The sequence below is a fragment of the Echeneis naucrates genome, chromosome 21, assembly GCF_900963305.1.
Source record: "Echeneis naucrates chromosome 21, fEcheNa1.1, whole genome shotgun sequence".
NCBI classification, from domain to species: domain Eukaryota; kingdom Metazoa; phylum Chordata; class Actinopteri; order Carangiformes; family Echeneidae; genus Echeneis; species Echeneis naucrates.
This window is the reverse complement of record NC_042531.1, coordinates 12,320,937-12,337,757: the sequence shown is the minus strand read 5'-3', so window position 1 is coordinate 12,337,757 and position 16,821 is coordinate 12,320,937. Positions and strand designations below refer to the sequence as shown.

Sequence of the window (16,821 nt, the reverse complement as noted above, 5' to 3'; positions counted from 1 at the left end):
GAGGTACCTTCCTGACTGATTTAAAAAAAATGTCATTTCTATGTAATTTTGTTTACTCAAATAATCACAAAAGTTTTGTTTCTGTTTTTTTTTTTTAGCCATGATGTTTTTTTACAAAAAGAAGCTGGAGATTACAGCAAAATGATACAAATGAAGTGACTGACACATACAAAGTGTTATAAAAGCGAGTGAAAGGTCGACATTTATCATGTTTAAAATCACATTATGTTATGCATCCGTTGTGCAACTCTTGTGGAAAGGTCTGCCTGGGAACACAGCGGTGAGAACTAGGTCCTTTGTAGTCAAAAAGAAGGAACACATTCATAAAACAGCGCATTTCCTTCCAGACACAGATATTGGTACTATTATCTTGATTCACTGGAAATAACAGAATATCAGCAACCTTCCCTCTAATGCTCAGGGAAGCGCATGTGAAACCGCATGAAAGTAAACAAAGGCTGTGTGTGCATAGGGTACTCTCTACCCTAGGCAGCCAGTGTGCCTTCAAGAATTGCTGCCTCACCTGGCGGGGTGCATGCCTCAACAGATGACTGAACTAGCACTGATCGTCTTTTAGAGGGCATGGGCATCTTCCTCTCTTTGTACTTTGCCAAAGCTGCTTGGACAGCCTCCGTGTGTAAATCTATGAAAAACAAATCGACACAATTTAGTTAGAGCATAAAAGAAGACCACCAGAAATTTAAAACTTTTGGAAGTATATACACATGATTACCAGATCTGAAACGTTCATCCCTGGTGTTGGCAACCCGAGATTTGTTGTGTTTGGAACCTTGGAGAGCAGACTGGGAGGAGGCTTGGATCCTGTTGTCAATTTGCAAAGATGGATCTACACCTGAAAAGAAACAATATTAATATCAGAAATATGAGCACATGCAAGTTGTGAACATGGAACACTGTTGCATATTGCTTTACCAGATCAAGTATCCACAGACTTAAATGCTAATGCGTATTTAGGCTGCTTTTTTCTAGTACAGTAGCTTGGAGTTGAGAATGTATTCACTTTAATTAATCCAGCCTGTCTTGCAGTCTTCCAGTTCCCTCCAAGCTTGCTAAGGGCAGCAAATGCAAATTACACACCCATAACAGAATGGAGGTGATTAAGAAACATGAGTGTCAAAAACATCTTCTGGAGTGTTCTAAAATGATCAAACTCTCTAACTCATCAACCTCGCTGTGCTCTGTATGACGTGGGCAATGATTCATCCTTTTGCTTATGCAATCTTGAGCTTCATTAAGGAACTAGCGGTTAGCATCAGAGGGGAAACCCAAGACTGCTGCCTGCAGGAAGGTCATGAAATGAGCTCTATTAAGAGTCTTCTGCTATTGGTCTTGCTTATTCCCATGACACTTTCAAATTGATGTATCTTAACTATGTGGGAAGCATAAGTGCATTGAAAGTTCTCATCTCAGAAGTTATAAAAAGTTATCAGATGAATCTGATTTCACTGTACATCATTAATGATATGAAATCAAAATAATCTAACATGGAAGATCTGACCAAGGATATGTCCACAGCTTTCCTGCATTTGCAATGAAAGGCATTACACCCAGTTTATACATCTTCAAAGGGGTAATCTCAAACCCAAGTTTTCTTTTGTAGTTGTGTGTGTGTGTGTTGTTGGCAGTTGGATTTTTATGCCAGTGTGTAAACTCAAATAGTGGATCATGTTGAAGCTGTAGATAATAAATAGTTATGTTTACTTAAAAACCCACAATGGTGAAAGAAAGATTAGGATTATGATTAGCAAAAGGGAAGAAAAAAAAAAGGTTTTGAATGATAACAATTTTTTTTTCAGTAGCAGTTCTTTCTAAGTATAAATGGCAACCAAATTATAACTTAACTGCCTCTTCCTGGCCAACCAATAATTCTCCAAAAGCGAGAAGAAAAACATGACCACTGTACAATTAACATCTACTAAAAACTGTAAGCACAAATGAACCAAATATGACTTAAGTCTCAGACAAACCTAAACATTTTTTTGAAAACCACAAGCAATAAACTGACTGTTCTCTATATCTTTCCAAAAATGCAAAGTAACAGCTGAATACTAAGACATAGCATTTCAATCTTTCAATACTCCACAATGTGAGACTTCATGGACAGACTCTGAACACAAACTGACCCTGCCAGGAACAGACCCTGCCTATCTTGGTTTGCTCAGTCATTATGTTTAAATCACATGATGAGTTCAACAGTTGTTATGTGTAGAAGTCAGAAGTGACTGAAGCTGATGAGATCTTAATATTAAGAAATTGGAGCCAAACAGTGAGCGTTGCGACCTTTTCTCACCTGATCCAAAAAGAAACCACACTGGGTAATTGTCCTAACTCTGAGGAAACAACCTTTTGAGGACAATGTTGCAGCAAGGTCACATTCACCCAGTTGGAACTAGCACCTCACAGGATGCCCAGTCAGACACCCGGCTTGCCAGCCTGCCAGCCAACAGCCCACCCGGCTTTTCAGCTGCAGCTTACAGGGGATCAGTGAGCTCCACGCTGTCAGCAACTCTCAAACAGCAGCAGCAGAACACAACCCGCCACAAAGCTGAGCAACACTCATACACTCTTCAACTACATCTCTGTAATAACAGGAGTATGAAACATTACACAATTCAATATGGCTTGGGGACATTTAAGGACACATAACACATAGAATCAAACACACACACACACACACCACATCCCCTGCACATTGGTAAACACACTGATATATGCTGGTTCCTTATATCGCTCTCACAACTCAGTCATACAATGGCTTCTTCCCAGCTCCCAGAGGAAACAGGTCTATAAAACAAGCCAGGACACCAGACACAGTTGCTGGGCAGAACACACAACACTGAGCCAATCAGAGGCATGCGTTATCAAAGCAGATGTTGTCATTGGCTCATTGCGTAGGCTTGATGAATTTTTAGCACCTGTGTGATGCCAACACTTACCGGTGTGTTTCCTGACTACACATGTCCCATGTCTGACTCTTTGAGAGCAAATCCATTTGGTTCACAGTGGTGTATTTGAATTGCATGATACATTTTTAATGAAAATTATTACATATGATTGATATAAATGAGCTGTGAATACATTAGCTGTCACCTAAGACAAAATTAGGCACATCATAAACCCTTTATTTCACCACTGAGATATAAAAAATGTCTTAATAAAGCTTAATTTGATTCTGATTAATCTATATTCACATAGCAGCTTTTCCAAATGTTTGGTTTCCCAATGTGGTCAACAATTATTTATCCTCAAAGCTCACACTGGTTCTCAAACACTAAAATATAAACAATGGTTATGAATCTACTGTCTCATAGATTGCTCACCTACTTTATTGTACTTAGCACATGTACAGCCATATGACAACAGTGAAATATGAAGCAGTAAAACAGCTTATGGAATCCTGTATGGAGCTGACAGGCTTACAGTCTATTGAGCTCCTATTTCAACAGTGAGAGCTGTTAAACTCTAACCCACTGATTCATTGTTCTGGATGGATGTGCCATTAAACACCAACATATCCATTTATAGTGCAGGAAGCAAAATTGTATATGAGGAATCTCACCCACTCCTGTCAGCTACAGCTACTCCTGTCTGTCTATGTGCCATGTTTGCCACTGGTCTTTTTTTTTTTTTTTTTTGAGTTAGAATCCTGACTGAATGGATCAAAAAAAGAATGACAGAAAGAAAACATGAATATGAACATCCATAATAACATTAGAGAGATGAGCAAGAGAAAGACAGAGAATAAATGAGATGATTCACCCAAACTAAATAACAGGCCTGCTAACTCAAGTGGAAAGCCTTGAATGATTAGCCCACACCAGACTGGTTTCCACTGAAGCTTCGTGGTCTGAGATCAGGCCAAACCACAGGCTGCCATGGACTCAGTATAAAGTATGGAGAAGCAAAAAGAACACAGACAGCAGCTCCTCTCTGAGATTCCCCATGAACCACCTCGACCCTATAGTCTGCCAGGGTTGGCTTAGGCCTAACTAACTGCCCAACTGGCACTAAAAACACATTGAACTTATATTTAATGCATGCAGTCACTGAAACATACAACAGGCAAAGACAGATTCTAACATAAGAACATACAGCTGGGAAACTTCACACCTCCCTATTGTTATTGCTTCTCTCAACATACCCACAAGCTGCCATACACAGCACTACACTACACACACAAATATGCTGAATCTGAGAATTTAATGCAAAAATTCAAAACTAAAAAGTTTATTGAAATATCATTTTGTATGAAAAAATTTGCATTTATATTATGAGAGGGGCACAATAAATACTCCATGGTGTATAAAACAAGCCATGTGATCAGACAGGGCCCTGATCCTAATCCAGACCTTCAGCAGACACTAAGCTGTCACACTCTAGGCTGGTAAACACCAATTTCCCTTTTCATTCCATGCAATGTGATGAATGGCTAACGTAAGAATGTGGCATTAATAATAAATTCAAGGATGACAATAATCATAACCTGAAAAATCAGGGACACACTTGTAGGAACCTCTATGAACAGGTAAGTAAAAAAATCAGATGTGCAAAATCTTCCACATTGTTCATCAAAGCAATTTTACTTAATTTAAATATGCAGCTTCTACCAGCAACTTTGAATAAGTTTGTCTACTTTTTGCTTGTGTGGTGATTGTAGTGTACATTTTTTTCTTTTGACTCTGCTATTTTTAGATTTTTTTCTTTTCCTCTATTAACTGTCTCTCCAATCTCCATCAAGCTTTGCAATATTGTATCAGCATATGTGCTACATGCAAATAAAGCTACTTCTATAATCATCATCATTAGCATCATGAAATACTTTTTTTCTGCTCTAGCAATGACGCTATGCTAAATGTGATGCTAACACACAGCTCGAGCAAAGATAAAACCTGTTCTGAACAGAAAACGTGCAGGCCTTTCTGCCTTACCTTGTATCTGTGGGATGTACGGTGCCAACAGCTTGCCTCTTTTCTTCTCATAGCCCTTCTGAGTGATGTCCCCTGTGCAGACAGAGACAGAGAAATACAGAGGAACAGACAGACAGAGAGGGGGGGGGGTCAGAGAGATGAGTCATTAGCTCAGCCATGCCCTGGTAGAGCGTGTAAGAGTGTGTGTGAGTGCGTGCACACACAACTGCCTCAGGATCACACTGGCACCGCAGGGCACCAGAGAAGTACTAGGGCAGATGACCACCACTTACCAAATGGATGCTGTTCCATTTGGTAAGTGGTCAGACACACAAAGGAAGTGACATTGCGACTGGTCAGGTATAGTATAATATAAAATTGTATTTGATATGGTATCGACTTTCTACCAAATACCTGACATAGCAGCAGCTAAGCAAGAGACAATTAAATGATCATTTGTCTGGTACCCCTTGAACATTTTCCCAGAAAAAAAAAATGCTGCTGATATCAGCAGGAGCCCCTCCCCCCCGATTAATTAAAACATTGTGTGTTAAATAAGAACTGGCAACATTTTAGTTTAATAACCATATTTGAAAGGAATATCCATGTACAAGCTTTTCCAAATCTGAAATTTAACTATGCAGTTGGACAAACAAAGAGATATATATAAGTAATGGCCTGTTAAATTGCTCTCTCTGGGTAAAAAAATATATTAAATTGAACTAAAATAAGGAATTACAGTTAATTAAAATGTTAAATTAATATATCAAAACAAAATGACAAGAATTTAACACAAGATCTCACTAAATTATCACCCAGAGTGAGGGAGGATATCAAAATTATGGAAAAGGCTTTATGTACATTAGATTTTGGCAAAAATAGTTTTGGGTGTTCACCCCTAACTTGCAGTTGGCTCTGCGGCCTGTAGTTTATCATTTAAAGAAGACAGGATTACAGTACACTGTATTTATCAATTTTTCAACTGTCAGAGGGTTTAATAGTTGTCCAACCACACAGAATATACAATTACTACTACCTACTTTTTCCAAAAAGAAAGAAACCAATGAAATTCAATCTCTTTGTAGTATGAAAGTTATATTACAAGTAAATACAACCATCACCAAAGTGCCAAAAACATTTAAGCAAATCCACAAGAGCGCATTGGCCCTGCTCAGAAAACAGAGAAGTGGGTCACTGAAGTTGGGAGTACTTTGGCTGCTCCTGGATGATTGTAAGTGACAGGGTGGGGGCACCTTCATTTGTCAACAAAAGGTGTATCAATTCACTCACTCAAGGCTGACTGTCAGCACCAACCATGAGTGAAATGTCACTAGACCTGACATATACATTGTTTTGGCAGGAAGCTAGAAATGTTCCATGTTCCGACTGAATATCTGTGTGGTCAGATTTTCCATTTGATGCTGAAACTCAGATACAACAAACAGGGATCACACTGTGTGTGTTCACTTATAGATTAATTCATGCTGTCTCTCAGTGGAGATCGTTAGGGTGGAGGTCAAGTGAGTTCGACAGGACAATCTGACAACCTCATTAAATTCCTTCCCATGTAATCCCATTTCTCCCCTAGCTTGAGGAATACTTTGTTTTAATTCCTCCTTATTGATGTGCTTAACATACTTACTGTTCACACTTGTTCTTGAATTCATGTTTACATCCATCGAGTCATATAGAACATGTTATGACCCTTTATTGACAAATTTTAAAAAATCTGACTTGGAGAATTACCCTCACCCCCCAAATTCAAATCTCTGATGGTTCTCTGCTGATTCTGTGCACTTCAAGCCTCTTAAGCACAACAGTATGCTAGTGTGACGGCAGGTGTTGGTGCTCATACAGTGGCTGCATGGCCTGCTGGTCCTGAGTCACCAGTAACAACTGAATGCCTGCACTGTTAAATGTCCAGGAGAACTGGAGGCCAGCAACAATACAGCGCTGTCTGGAGGCCGAGTCGGCTGACCTGACACCGACTCTTTCTGGTGAGTGTCTGTGTGTTTCTGTGTATGTGCGTGTTTGTGTGTATGTGAATCGTGTATCTGTGTGCAAGCCAGTGTGTCTGAGTTTGCGCACCACAACAGCCAATCAGCCTAACAACAACACAATAGAGGACTATTTTGTGCAGCGGCTCCAAATTCTGACGAGTGGCCTCAGTGGCTGAGCTGACCCTAGCGTAGATACTGATCCGTCAACTTGTGCCTTGATGGAAACCAAATACAACTAATCTTTTGATCTGAGAACAAACAGCTTAGTCACTAAACATCAAGTAAAAGACTAAAGCATTCATTGGTAGACAATGGCTGTTAGTTGGAATCTTAAAGAGCAAAACAAAAAGGTCTAAGGCACCAAAGGAGTACGATAATTCCTATGTAAGTGTGTCTGCATACAGTCATAGGTATTTGTATGTGCAAGAGTGTGTGAGTGCACGTCTTTATGTATTCCTGAATAAATAAATAATAAAAACATTTCCCCTATGAATTTGAGCTTTGAGTGTCCCCACAAGAGAAAATGGGAGGATTCAAAGGTCAATATGTGGCCTGCCACCTGGGGAATAACTGGGCTGGGGGTTTGATGGTGGGATGCAGGGTAGGAGAGTGACTGAACGATGAATGGAGGAAGGCTGCTGTCGTATGTATGACAAATTACAGTCACAAGACATGGAGTTTGGAGTTTGGAGTATATTTACTCCAGAATGGACAACACTTCATCGACTCCTTTCATCCCTCAATGGTGACTAGAGACTTTGCCATTTACTGTAATTGAGCTGTTAAGAAAATGTAAGCCACCAAACAAGCACCTGAGTGGTGAAAGAGTAAATGAAAACTGAGCATGAATGTGTCAAAAAGCAAGAACAACAAATGCACAAGAGGGAGGGTCTGGAGAGTGAAGGAAAGCATTTCTCATGTCATGATAGTTAGAGACCATCAGGGGCTCAGCTGTTACACCGCTTTTTCTTGCCTCAGCCGGCACCCATGGTCATCAAAACCCTGCTCCTTTGTCCCCAACATCCCATCAGGTTAACCTCTTCACCTTCATCTCCACCCTGGAGGGATGACTACGCACACATATTAAGCATTCCTGTCATCTTTTGACCTCGAAAGCACTCTCTTTCTCCTTTAATTAGCCATACCAGTTCTTGCCAGGAGAAAAGAGGAAATAAAAAGAATAGAAAACTAGCATGGCCAATGTCCATATTCAGTCCAATCATTGCTTCTGAATTCAGTTCCAAATAAAGATATGAGCAAGCTTTTAACATTCACTCTGTGGCAGCAGGAGAACGTACTGTCCCCTGATTGGTCGGACTGACTCTAACTGACTGATGGCTATTGAGTTAAATTGATGCGTCTCTATTGACTGGAGGCTCTGTACCAATGAGGCCCCATTAGAGAATTACCGTACATCTGCCCAGGCGGACTTCTTCAATCAGGGGAAATTACTAAAACACAGCACATTCCTCTACAAGCCTGCATAAACGCAGCAAGGACAAGGAATGAAAACTGAAGATGGCATGGTTTGCTTTTATGTGTGAAGGTTGCTCTTATTTTGATAAGAAAAGTTAACTGAATAAGTAACAGGTTAAGATTTTCATATCTACAGTCTAACCATGATCACACATATCCGTTCTCCTCTTTTAGATGCATAAAGCCAAGCAGGGATGTCAATTCTTACTCTGTACTACCTGCTGTGGTATTATGAACTCCCACACTCACACAGACATGAATGCGGGCAAAAAGGTCTCAGCAATGTCTGCTATCTATGTGTGTTATCCTCTCCTATGGGCAACATATTCTGTGTGTCTTGGTGCATGCAATCCTTTTATTTCTTATTTTTTTTTTAAAAGGAAGAAAAAAAAAGGCTTGTTATCATTTTATATTATTGCATTATTTAAATTTTCATATTGAGATCTAATTTCTTCATGAGAAACACTGCATCATCATTTTCATCATTTAACTAGTTACTTAATTCATCAATTATGATCTTAAAATTGTTTCTTCTCATGGAAGACAAAGACAACCAAGAAACCTTTACATTAAGGAAGGTTGACCAAGATGTGTGGCAGTTTTGCTTGTAAAATATTTTAACAATTGATTGAATGCCAAAGGAAAGCATTCCAAATTTCACTAAAATTTCTCATAGACTCAAACCAGATTGTGATGATAATCTCAATAATAATTTTGTCCATATCACCAAACACTCATTAAAAGCAGTATATTCTTTATTCCCCGGAAGAACATATAAATAATGCCACACTGGCAAACCATCTTCCTAGTGACAGACAGACAGCCAGAGAAGTGGCCCCACCCACCCGTGATGGCAGTTCCTGTGCCAGGCTGAGCCACAATGTGCCAACACTACTGCCAAGCCAGAAACCAAGCCGTCTGCCCTTCAGCCGGAGAAAACCACAGCTAAATATTTAGGATGGACAGCATTTGCTCTCCAAGCTTGTGCAATTTATTCCAAGAAAAGCAGATGTGGCTGGCTGTTATTTAGCACTAACTCCTTAACATACAAATATTGGTTTTACACATTTGGATTAAAGTTTTCTCTAAACGGGCACGGAAATCTTGTCATTTTTCCAGTGTATAGTTTATCTGAGGATGAACTATTCCAGGTGTGCACAAATGACTTTTAGCATTACCCCTCTCATTCTCAAAGTCTAGCCCAGACCAAATTGGCAAATATCTCTGCTTCTTATAGGTTCCCTTCAATGGGGTCCGACAGATGCAGAAGCAAAAGGACTACGACTATAAATAGGTTGTTCAGATGGAGATGTCTAAATGAAAAATATCAGATCCACACCACAGATTCAGCCGTATGTCTAGCTTATTAGTCTGTCTAAATGAGAAAAAACACTAGCTAAGGTGCATAAAAGAGAATTATTCCTATTAAATAGTTTGAGCACAAAGATACAGGCAGAATCACTCACATGTAGAAGCTAGAGGAACAAGCAGAGCAGCGATGACACATCTTCAACATAGAGAGAGGGATGCAGAGATGAATGGAAGAAGTAGAAGACACCAACAGAATACAGGCAATCAGGTCAACAGCTAACAGGAAAACTCTAAGATGTCCCGCTGTCATAAGTCTGGCTCTTCAACATCCTTTGTTTCCTTTCAGAGCGAGAGCTACAGAATGAGCAAACCCCATCTCCTTCATTCAATCCTCCCATCATTCCCCTCCCTCTTGCCTTCCCTTAAACGCACAACACTCCTGCCCCTCTTGCCCCCCATCCCCGCCCCCTCTTCAATGGACTGCCCCTGACGTCCCCCCCATCTTGCAATCATTCTAGCTCACTCTTTCCATTGCTCCCTTCCTCTGCTCTAAGGTCTCAAAAACAAAGCCAAGCAAGGTTGTAGGATTAGGGTGTCACAGCGGACCCCTGCCCCCCACCTTCCTACATAACAATCTCACACAACACACAGATACACAAACTGTACAGGAACTGTAGAAAAGGCTCTGTTAGCCTGTTATGACATGTTTATACAAGCCAAGTTACAGAACATGCCAACTTTGTTTAACTGTCAAGATGAAGCTTCTCCACTGAGGCAGGCATCCCTACTTATCACCTACACTAATAAAATACCTGTAATCTGCCTCTGAAGGTTACAGTCGTACTCTGATTTCCATCTCCAAATTTCCTTGTGGAATTTTTTTTTTTTTTTTTTAAATAAAGTAATGAAATAAAACCGAGTTTATTGGGATAAAGAACGCTTTGATGAGGAGAAAACAAAAATCCTGCATGCTATAAAAGTCCCAGCAGGCTTATCACCAAGCGTGTGTGTTTTGCCATGTGCGTTCGTGTCTGCACGCCCATAGGCAGTTACAATTTACTTTTAAAAATTAGGGACATATTCACCTTATGGCTGTAAGTTTCAATGAATGGCGTCATATAATCTTATAATTAGGCTCAATTATTGCTTGCAGAGACACATTAATGGACCTGCCCAAACACTCGAGCAAAATGCAAGCAGACAATAGATCATCATTTCTGTTTTTATAGAATCAAATGTGCCCTTGGTTTATTCAGTGAACCGCAATCTAAATATTAGAATAAGTCCGCATAATTAGACGCAATCCATGCATGACATACCAAATAAACTAATGAAACCCTTTCATATTGTATCATGCACAAGAAAAGCCCTGCATTAACCTGCTTGAGTGAAACTTGAAAATACAGATGAGACAGTTAAGGAATAAAATGAATAGTCTAGTATTGATTAGCTTGACATTATGGGCTGGTTTTCAACATCTTATGGACAAAATGATTAATGAAAAAAATAATCAAAAATAAACCACTTGATATTGGTGATTTAGTTTTAATTGTACATCTTTTCCCTTACAGATTCTCATTCATTATATAACCTGTTAAACATGAGTATTAAATGTCCCATAAATAATATGCTTTGCTTAATATTAATACTGCAGTGTGATGATGTATTAATCATAAAATTAAGTACAGTAAATAGCACAAAAACTGCAATTTAAGTTTAGGAATTGTGGTCTGTTTGTGAAAGTGGATGCCAGTGGGATTTTTTTCATTATATATCCTTCAAGGTTCTTTTTTAATTTTTCTAGTCTGTTAAAGTACATGTTCTCAGTTATTTGAGCAGTCGCCATTTTTTATCTGAATTAATGCATTTTATGACAAGCAGTTCTGTCATTACAGTAGTTGCAGATCTCTTTCCACTGCAGGTTCATTCCAAGAAATATGTGAATGTGGCACTGAACTGAACAAAGCAATATAGTATTTTTCAACAATGCCAGGAGATGTTGAGTAATATCAAGGTTATAACAGATGTGTGACTCAAACTATACAGCTTGAGTGATATGAATGCACAGTTTAGGTTAAAGACAGTCAGGGGCGTTAAGTGTTGCAGAAAAGAGGGGTTGATTGAAGATGACAAAGAGCTTGACACTGAGAGCCAGCTGGTGAAACGGAGGGGGTCAGAGGAGACTGGAGGAGGCTTTAGGGAGAATTTAGAGACAGAAGGGGGAATGAGGAGAGAAAAGAGAGAGGGGGAAAAAGGCAAAAATGGAGAAGGAATAAAGGAGGATATGATTAAAAGCTAATGGCTTCCTCTTCCTTTCACGTGGCACAGAGATACATGCTGACACACACACACACACACTCACTGAGATTCCTGATCCTGCAGCGTCTGGGTGTCCCTTAGTCTCAATTCATCAATGGCTTCAATCACACTGTCGTATCACTTTTAATTAAGTGCCAACCAATTAGGAGACTGAAGGAACCCTCCATTACCACTTCGCGAATACATAACCCCCATCATAAGCAAACACGCAGACACACACACGCACAGAGGTCCCCACATCCCCCAAGCTCTGTATGGCTGGTGAGCAGACAGACAGTGTGAATAATAAGACATTAGATGCAGCGTTGCCTTACACAGGGGGGCCTGCAGCTGTGCACTGATTTGGGGAGCAGACAAGAGGGGGGCCTTAATTAACAGTCTCAAATAAACACTGACACTGTAAACACACCCACACATCAAAGACACACACACACATGCACATGGGATTGCAGCACCCGTTCTCACAAAGAGACAAATACAGATCAACTCAAGTGCAAATAGTAATGCAGTGTACTGATAACACACACACACAAACATCAATACACAGTCACATGCTATACTCGTTGTTAATATAATTCCACCTACATGTGTTGTGTATGCAGTCATGTATGCCTCTCTTTGTGAGGACATGCTTGAGCTTTAGACCCAAACTGAAAACATTTTGAAAAGTTGGGACATTCTGTGCAGCTGTCAATCCATCAGAGGATTGTTTGAAGGTTAGGACATGGTTGTCAACTGTGTTTGGTTAAGAGATTAAGAGGTCAGGGGTTAGGGTATTTTATTCATAATGTTTAGTTTAGGATAAGGGGCTTGCAGGGAATACATTGAGTCAGTAAATCTCCTCAAGTGTCTGATTACAAAAGCGTGTGTCTTTTGTGTGTCAGTAAGAGAGGGTACAAGAGAAAGACTGACATGATTCTAGTCTGAGCATAATCATTTGAGCTCATTCAGACACTGTGCAGCGGAAATACTGATCAGCGTGCTGCCAGCCAGAGTTTCATGATATGTACACATGCACCTACTCTTGACAGCAGCAGAAGCTGTCCTATTCCTCATTGTGCCATGCAGCGATACGTATGGTTCAATTAAAAAACCCGGGGCAATGATGGAAAAGAGCCCAAAGCTGCTTTCTGGCCAAGATTATCAGGAACTGAAAGTTCCTGGAACTTCTTGTGGCCTAGTGTCTGTTGCTTTCTGACCACGGCATGACATCTTGGGGAAAATCTGATGACGTACCACCAATTACTACCAATAAGTAACCACCAGTCCAGTAGGTGACGGTAAAAAGAAAACAATTTATATAATTTATAATTTTTACAATTTATAGCTTACTCAGCATAGATTTTGACTAAGATTGAGCTGATTAATATGTTTTCTTCTCATTTTACATCTTGAAGCAAAAATTCTTGATTCCAGAAAACAAATTATAAGTATAAGTATGAAAAGAAAGTATTTAAATTTTTAGCTCTTTCTTTAGCTGTATTTCATTGTAGCTTTCACAAATAAGGAAATAGTTAATCTTTTGGCACATCAGCACCATGTTATCATCAGTGTCAGGTGTCGACTGTGTGGTGGCTCAACATATGAGATGGAGGCCGAGAAGGCCGGTGCTCTGTTTGGTTACTTCTGTTGCAGGTAAAAAAAAAAAAAACTTTGGCCGTAGGCACTCTAATATAATACCCTTTTGGTGTTTCATTTCACAGTGGGTGAAACAAAAAACTGAGGTTACTCGACCAGTCAGAAATGTTCAGTGCTTCAGGTCGCAGCTCAAAAGTCCCTGGGCCATCAGAAGTTACTAATCCACCGAGCAGGGACTTTCTAGAGAGTAAATTGACAGCCCAGCATCTTCTTTTTTACCCACCATGTGTATTCTTCCAGTCAAAAACACACAGGGTTCCTCAAAAGGTTCTTGGTTCCTGGGGAAAGATTCTGTGGTTGGAAAGCAGCTCAAGTGTGGGAAGCAATAGGGCCAATTCGTAATCTGTTGAACTCATCAGATACACAGCCTTTTATTCCTGGGAGTAGATTAGCTTCTTCTGCACATTGATATTTGTGCTACTATGTGTGTTGTAGCTCTGTTGTAAAAATTAATTGTATTGTCAGACTGGAATGTTTCAGTAACACAGTGTTTTTATATTGCCAGTATGTGTGTCTCTAAATGTGATTTGTGCAGCAACATCTGTGTGACAGGCATGACCAACGTGGGAGCCTCAAAGGAGTCCATGAAACACAAGAATCTGTTCACAACCAACAAGCCCTCCTCTGCCTCCAGCCACAGTTGAAGGACTACCTACTGTTCCTCATATGTTTGGTTGAGGAAGGCCAAATCCACTGTAGTTACTACTGTGTAAGTTATTCGATGGCATGCCTATCAATTAACTCAAATGCTGGTGATGGTCTCAACATCCCTGCTGCAGAAAACAATGTGTGTGACAGTTGTCATGTCTCATTTGCAACATTTCTCAGACAATTCGTGAAATAACCAAAGCAAGAAAATTACACATTTACAGGCCAAGGCTCTGTTTAATATGAGGAGAGCTTCAAATTTGTGTATACTATAAAATATATGATCATCATTACTTTCTTCCTGCTCTCCAAAGAACCATCCAGACACAGTTACAACAATATCAAATTAAACTTTCATATAAACACTACAGACTAAGGCTCCACCTACTTGGCAGAAGAACTTTGCATCTCTTCCAACCTCTACCTTAGTAAAGAGAAACCCTGCGTACCTGATGTTTGAGGCAAGCGGGATGCCGTCCCATATGAAGCTCCCAGTTCTGTGGATTCTGCTCACTCCCCTGTATAGACTTAGAGGATGTGGAGAGATTTATTGTCCTTTTCTTTGCCTGGTTATTACCATATGAATGATCATGTTTTCACTGGCCTGACACAGGCTTAGCCATTAAGCTCTCACACACACACAAGCACCTTTGCTATGAGGAATAGCAGGGTGGGAGAGAAGCTGGGTGTTTTTGGGTTCACACACAGAACAGCTAAAAATCTACACATGGCCACCGTGCCAATCCAATTAAGGAGTGCACACAGATGCAATTATTGGCATTAAAAATGCAGGCTATTGCCCGCAACTGTGTATTTGTGTGAGTGGGTATGTACATCCATATTTATATGTCAGGGGCCAGGGCTAACCAGCACTGCTCTAAGTCTAACAAGCTTCACGACAAAGTCTTTTGCTCGTCTGTGATTCATGACGACACTCTGAATAGCCCAGCATCAGTGACTGATTACATGAAAGCTTGTGTCTATGTTTACACCTGCGAACACAAAAACATGCAATACTCTGATGGATTTGTGTCATCACTGTTGTGAGACATTGTGTGTTTCCAAATATATGCAGCACTTAACAGCAGGGCCATCCAGGTGAGATCTCTAAAGCATCAGTGCAGGTCAATAGGAGGAGCAGGTGGACACACAACGTATAACAAATATGCACAACACAACTAAGCAGTCGGTCCACCACCAGACTCTCTCTTTCCAACATACACAAACAAATCTCAGCAGGTGTTGGACAGAGTGACCACAAGCCTCACCTCCTCTCAAACACCATCTGTTCCCCTCTTTCAATTTCCTGTTCTCGCTCCATCATATAATCACTGTTCCAACGTCCAAAAACATATAGCAAAGGTGTTATGAACATGATGCAAACAGCCCCATCCCTCTGGCTCAGCATTTACATTTCATAAGCTGTTATGTTTATTTTTCGATTCAAGCTTACAGATTTGCAGCTATATCCCTAAAAACTGCTACACAGAGTTTAGTTCAGAGAGATCACACAACTTTGAAATAACTATGGTGTGGGTGACCTACATGTGAATCAAATTAAATCCAGCTAACTTTTGTTTGTACTTTTTACATACTGTTTCAAAGTCTTAGACATCTGTCTAAGTATATCAACAATGTAAAAATATCTTAACAGAAACAAATATTTTTTCTGGCTAGTCTGTCCGCTCTATTTTCTTATGTCTGCTTCCCATTCCTCATTGACCTCAACCTTCTGCTCAAACCAAACTTAAGTTTCATTTTACTTTTTCCCTCCCTGTATCCCCCAGGGTGAAGCCTTTATCACTATATACAGTACATGTACAATAAAGTACAAGTTTGGACACACCTCATTCAAATGAATAGGAAAGTGTGTCCAAACTTTTGGCCTGTACTGTATGATCTTCATCTATCCATGTGATTGCTCATCTATTATTAGTAATATTAAAGACTTGATTAAATATTAATTAATAGAAATAATAATACCAATGTAAAATATTATAAATATGGTAATTATCCATAATATTTAATTGTAAATATAAATTTAACAAGATAAAAGTCTTGTGGTATTTTGGTTTTCTCCACACTACCACCTGAACTGTACTCCTCTGGCTACACCCAATCAATGCAGTGGAGCAGTGATAGCACTCTCAAGGCCAGACATAAGCCTTTTAAATTTTAATACCACAGTTCAACACTGCCTCAGCTCCTGTGAAAAAGTCCAAGCCTGGCTGGAACATATGGTTGCCCTCAGACAAGAAATTTATTATGGGAGAAGCTGAGAAGAACCAAATATGCTGCACATGCACTAATAGCCAGCACAGTTGAGTTTAATAACAGGAAATGCTGGCCATTTTGGTTCTTGGGGTGTCTTTCATTTCAGGGAGTACTGTTGTGTTCTTCCTCTTGCAGAAAAGGCTTACTAAATTCTTTGAATATTACTTGTACCAACCTAGAAATGGGATAAAACATGTATGTGTGTGTGCACGTGCATGTGCCTGTGT

The 16,821-nt window shown here is 39.9% G+C and overlaps 1 protein-coding gene across 5 annotated transcripts in view; it reads right to left on the bottom strand.

Moving 5' to 3' along the window:
- dip2a (disco-interacting protein 2 homolog A) overlaps positions 1 to 16,821 on the bottom strand; it is a 77,692-nt gene that overhangs the window by 27,469 nt on the left and 33,402 nt on the right. For all 5 annotated transcript variants that reach the window (XM_029530114.1, XM_029530113.1, XM_029530115.1 and 2 more), the window contains exons 2-4: positions 4,950 to 5,021; positions 734 to 853; positions 524 to 643 (exon numbers count right to left, since the gene is read on the bottom strand). In XM_029530114.1, the coding sequence (XP_029385974.1) occupies positions 524 to 643; positions 734 to 853; positions 4,950 to 5,021 (312 nt within the window). The remainder of the gene's footprint in view (positions 1 to 523; positions 644 to 733; positions 854 to 4,949; positions 5,022 to 16,821) is intronic.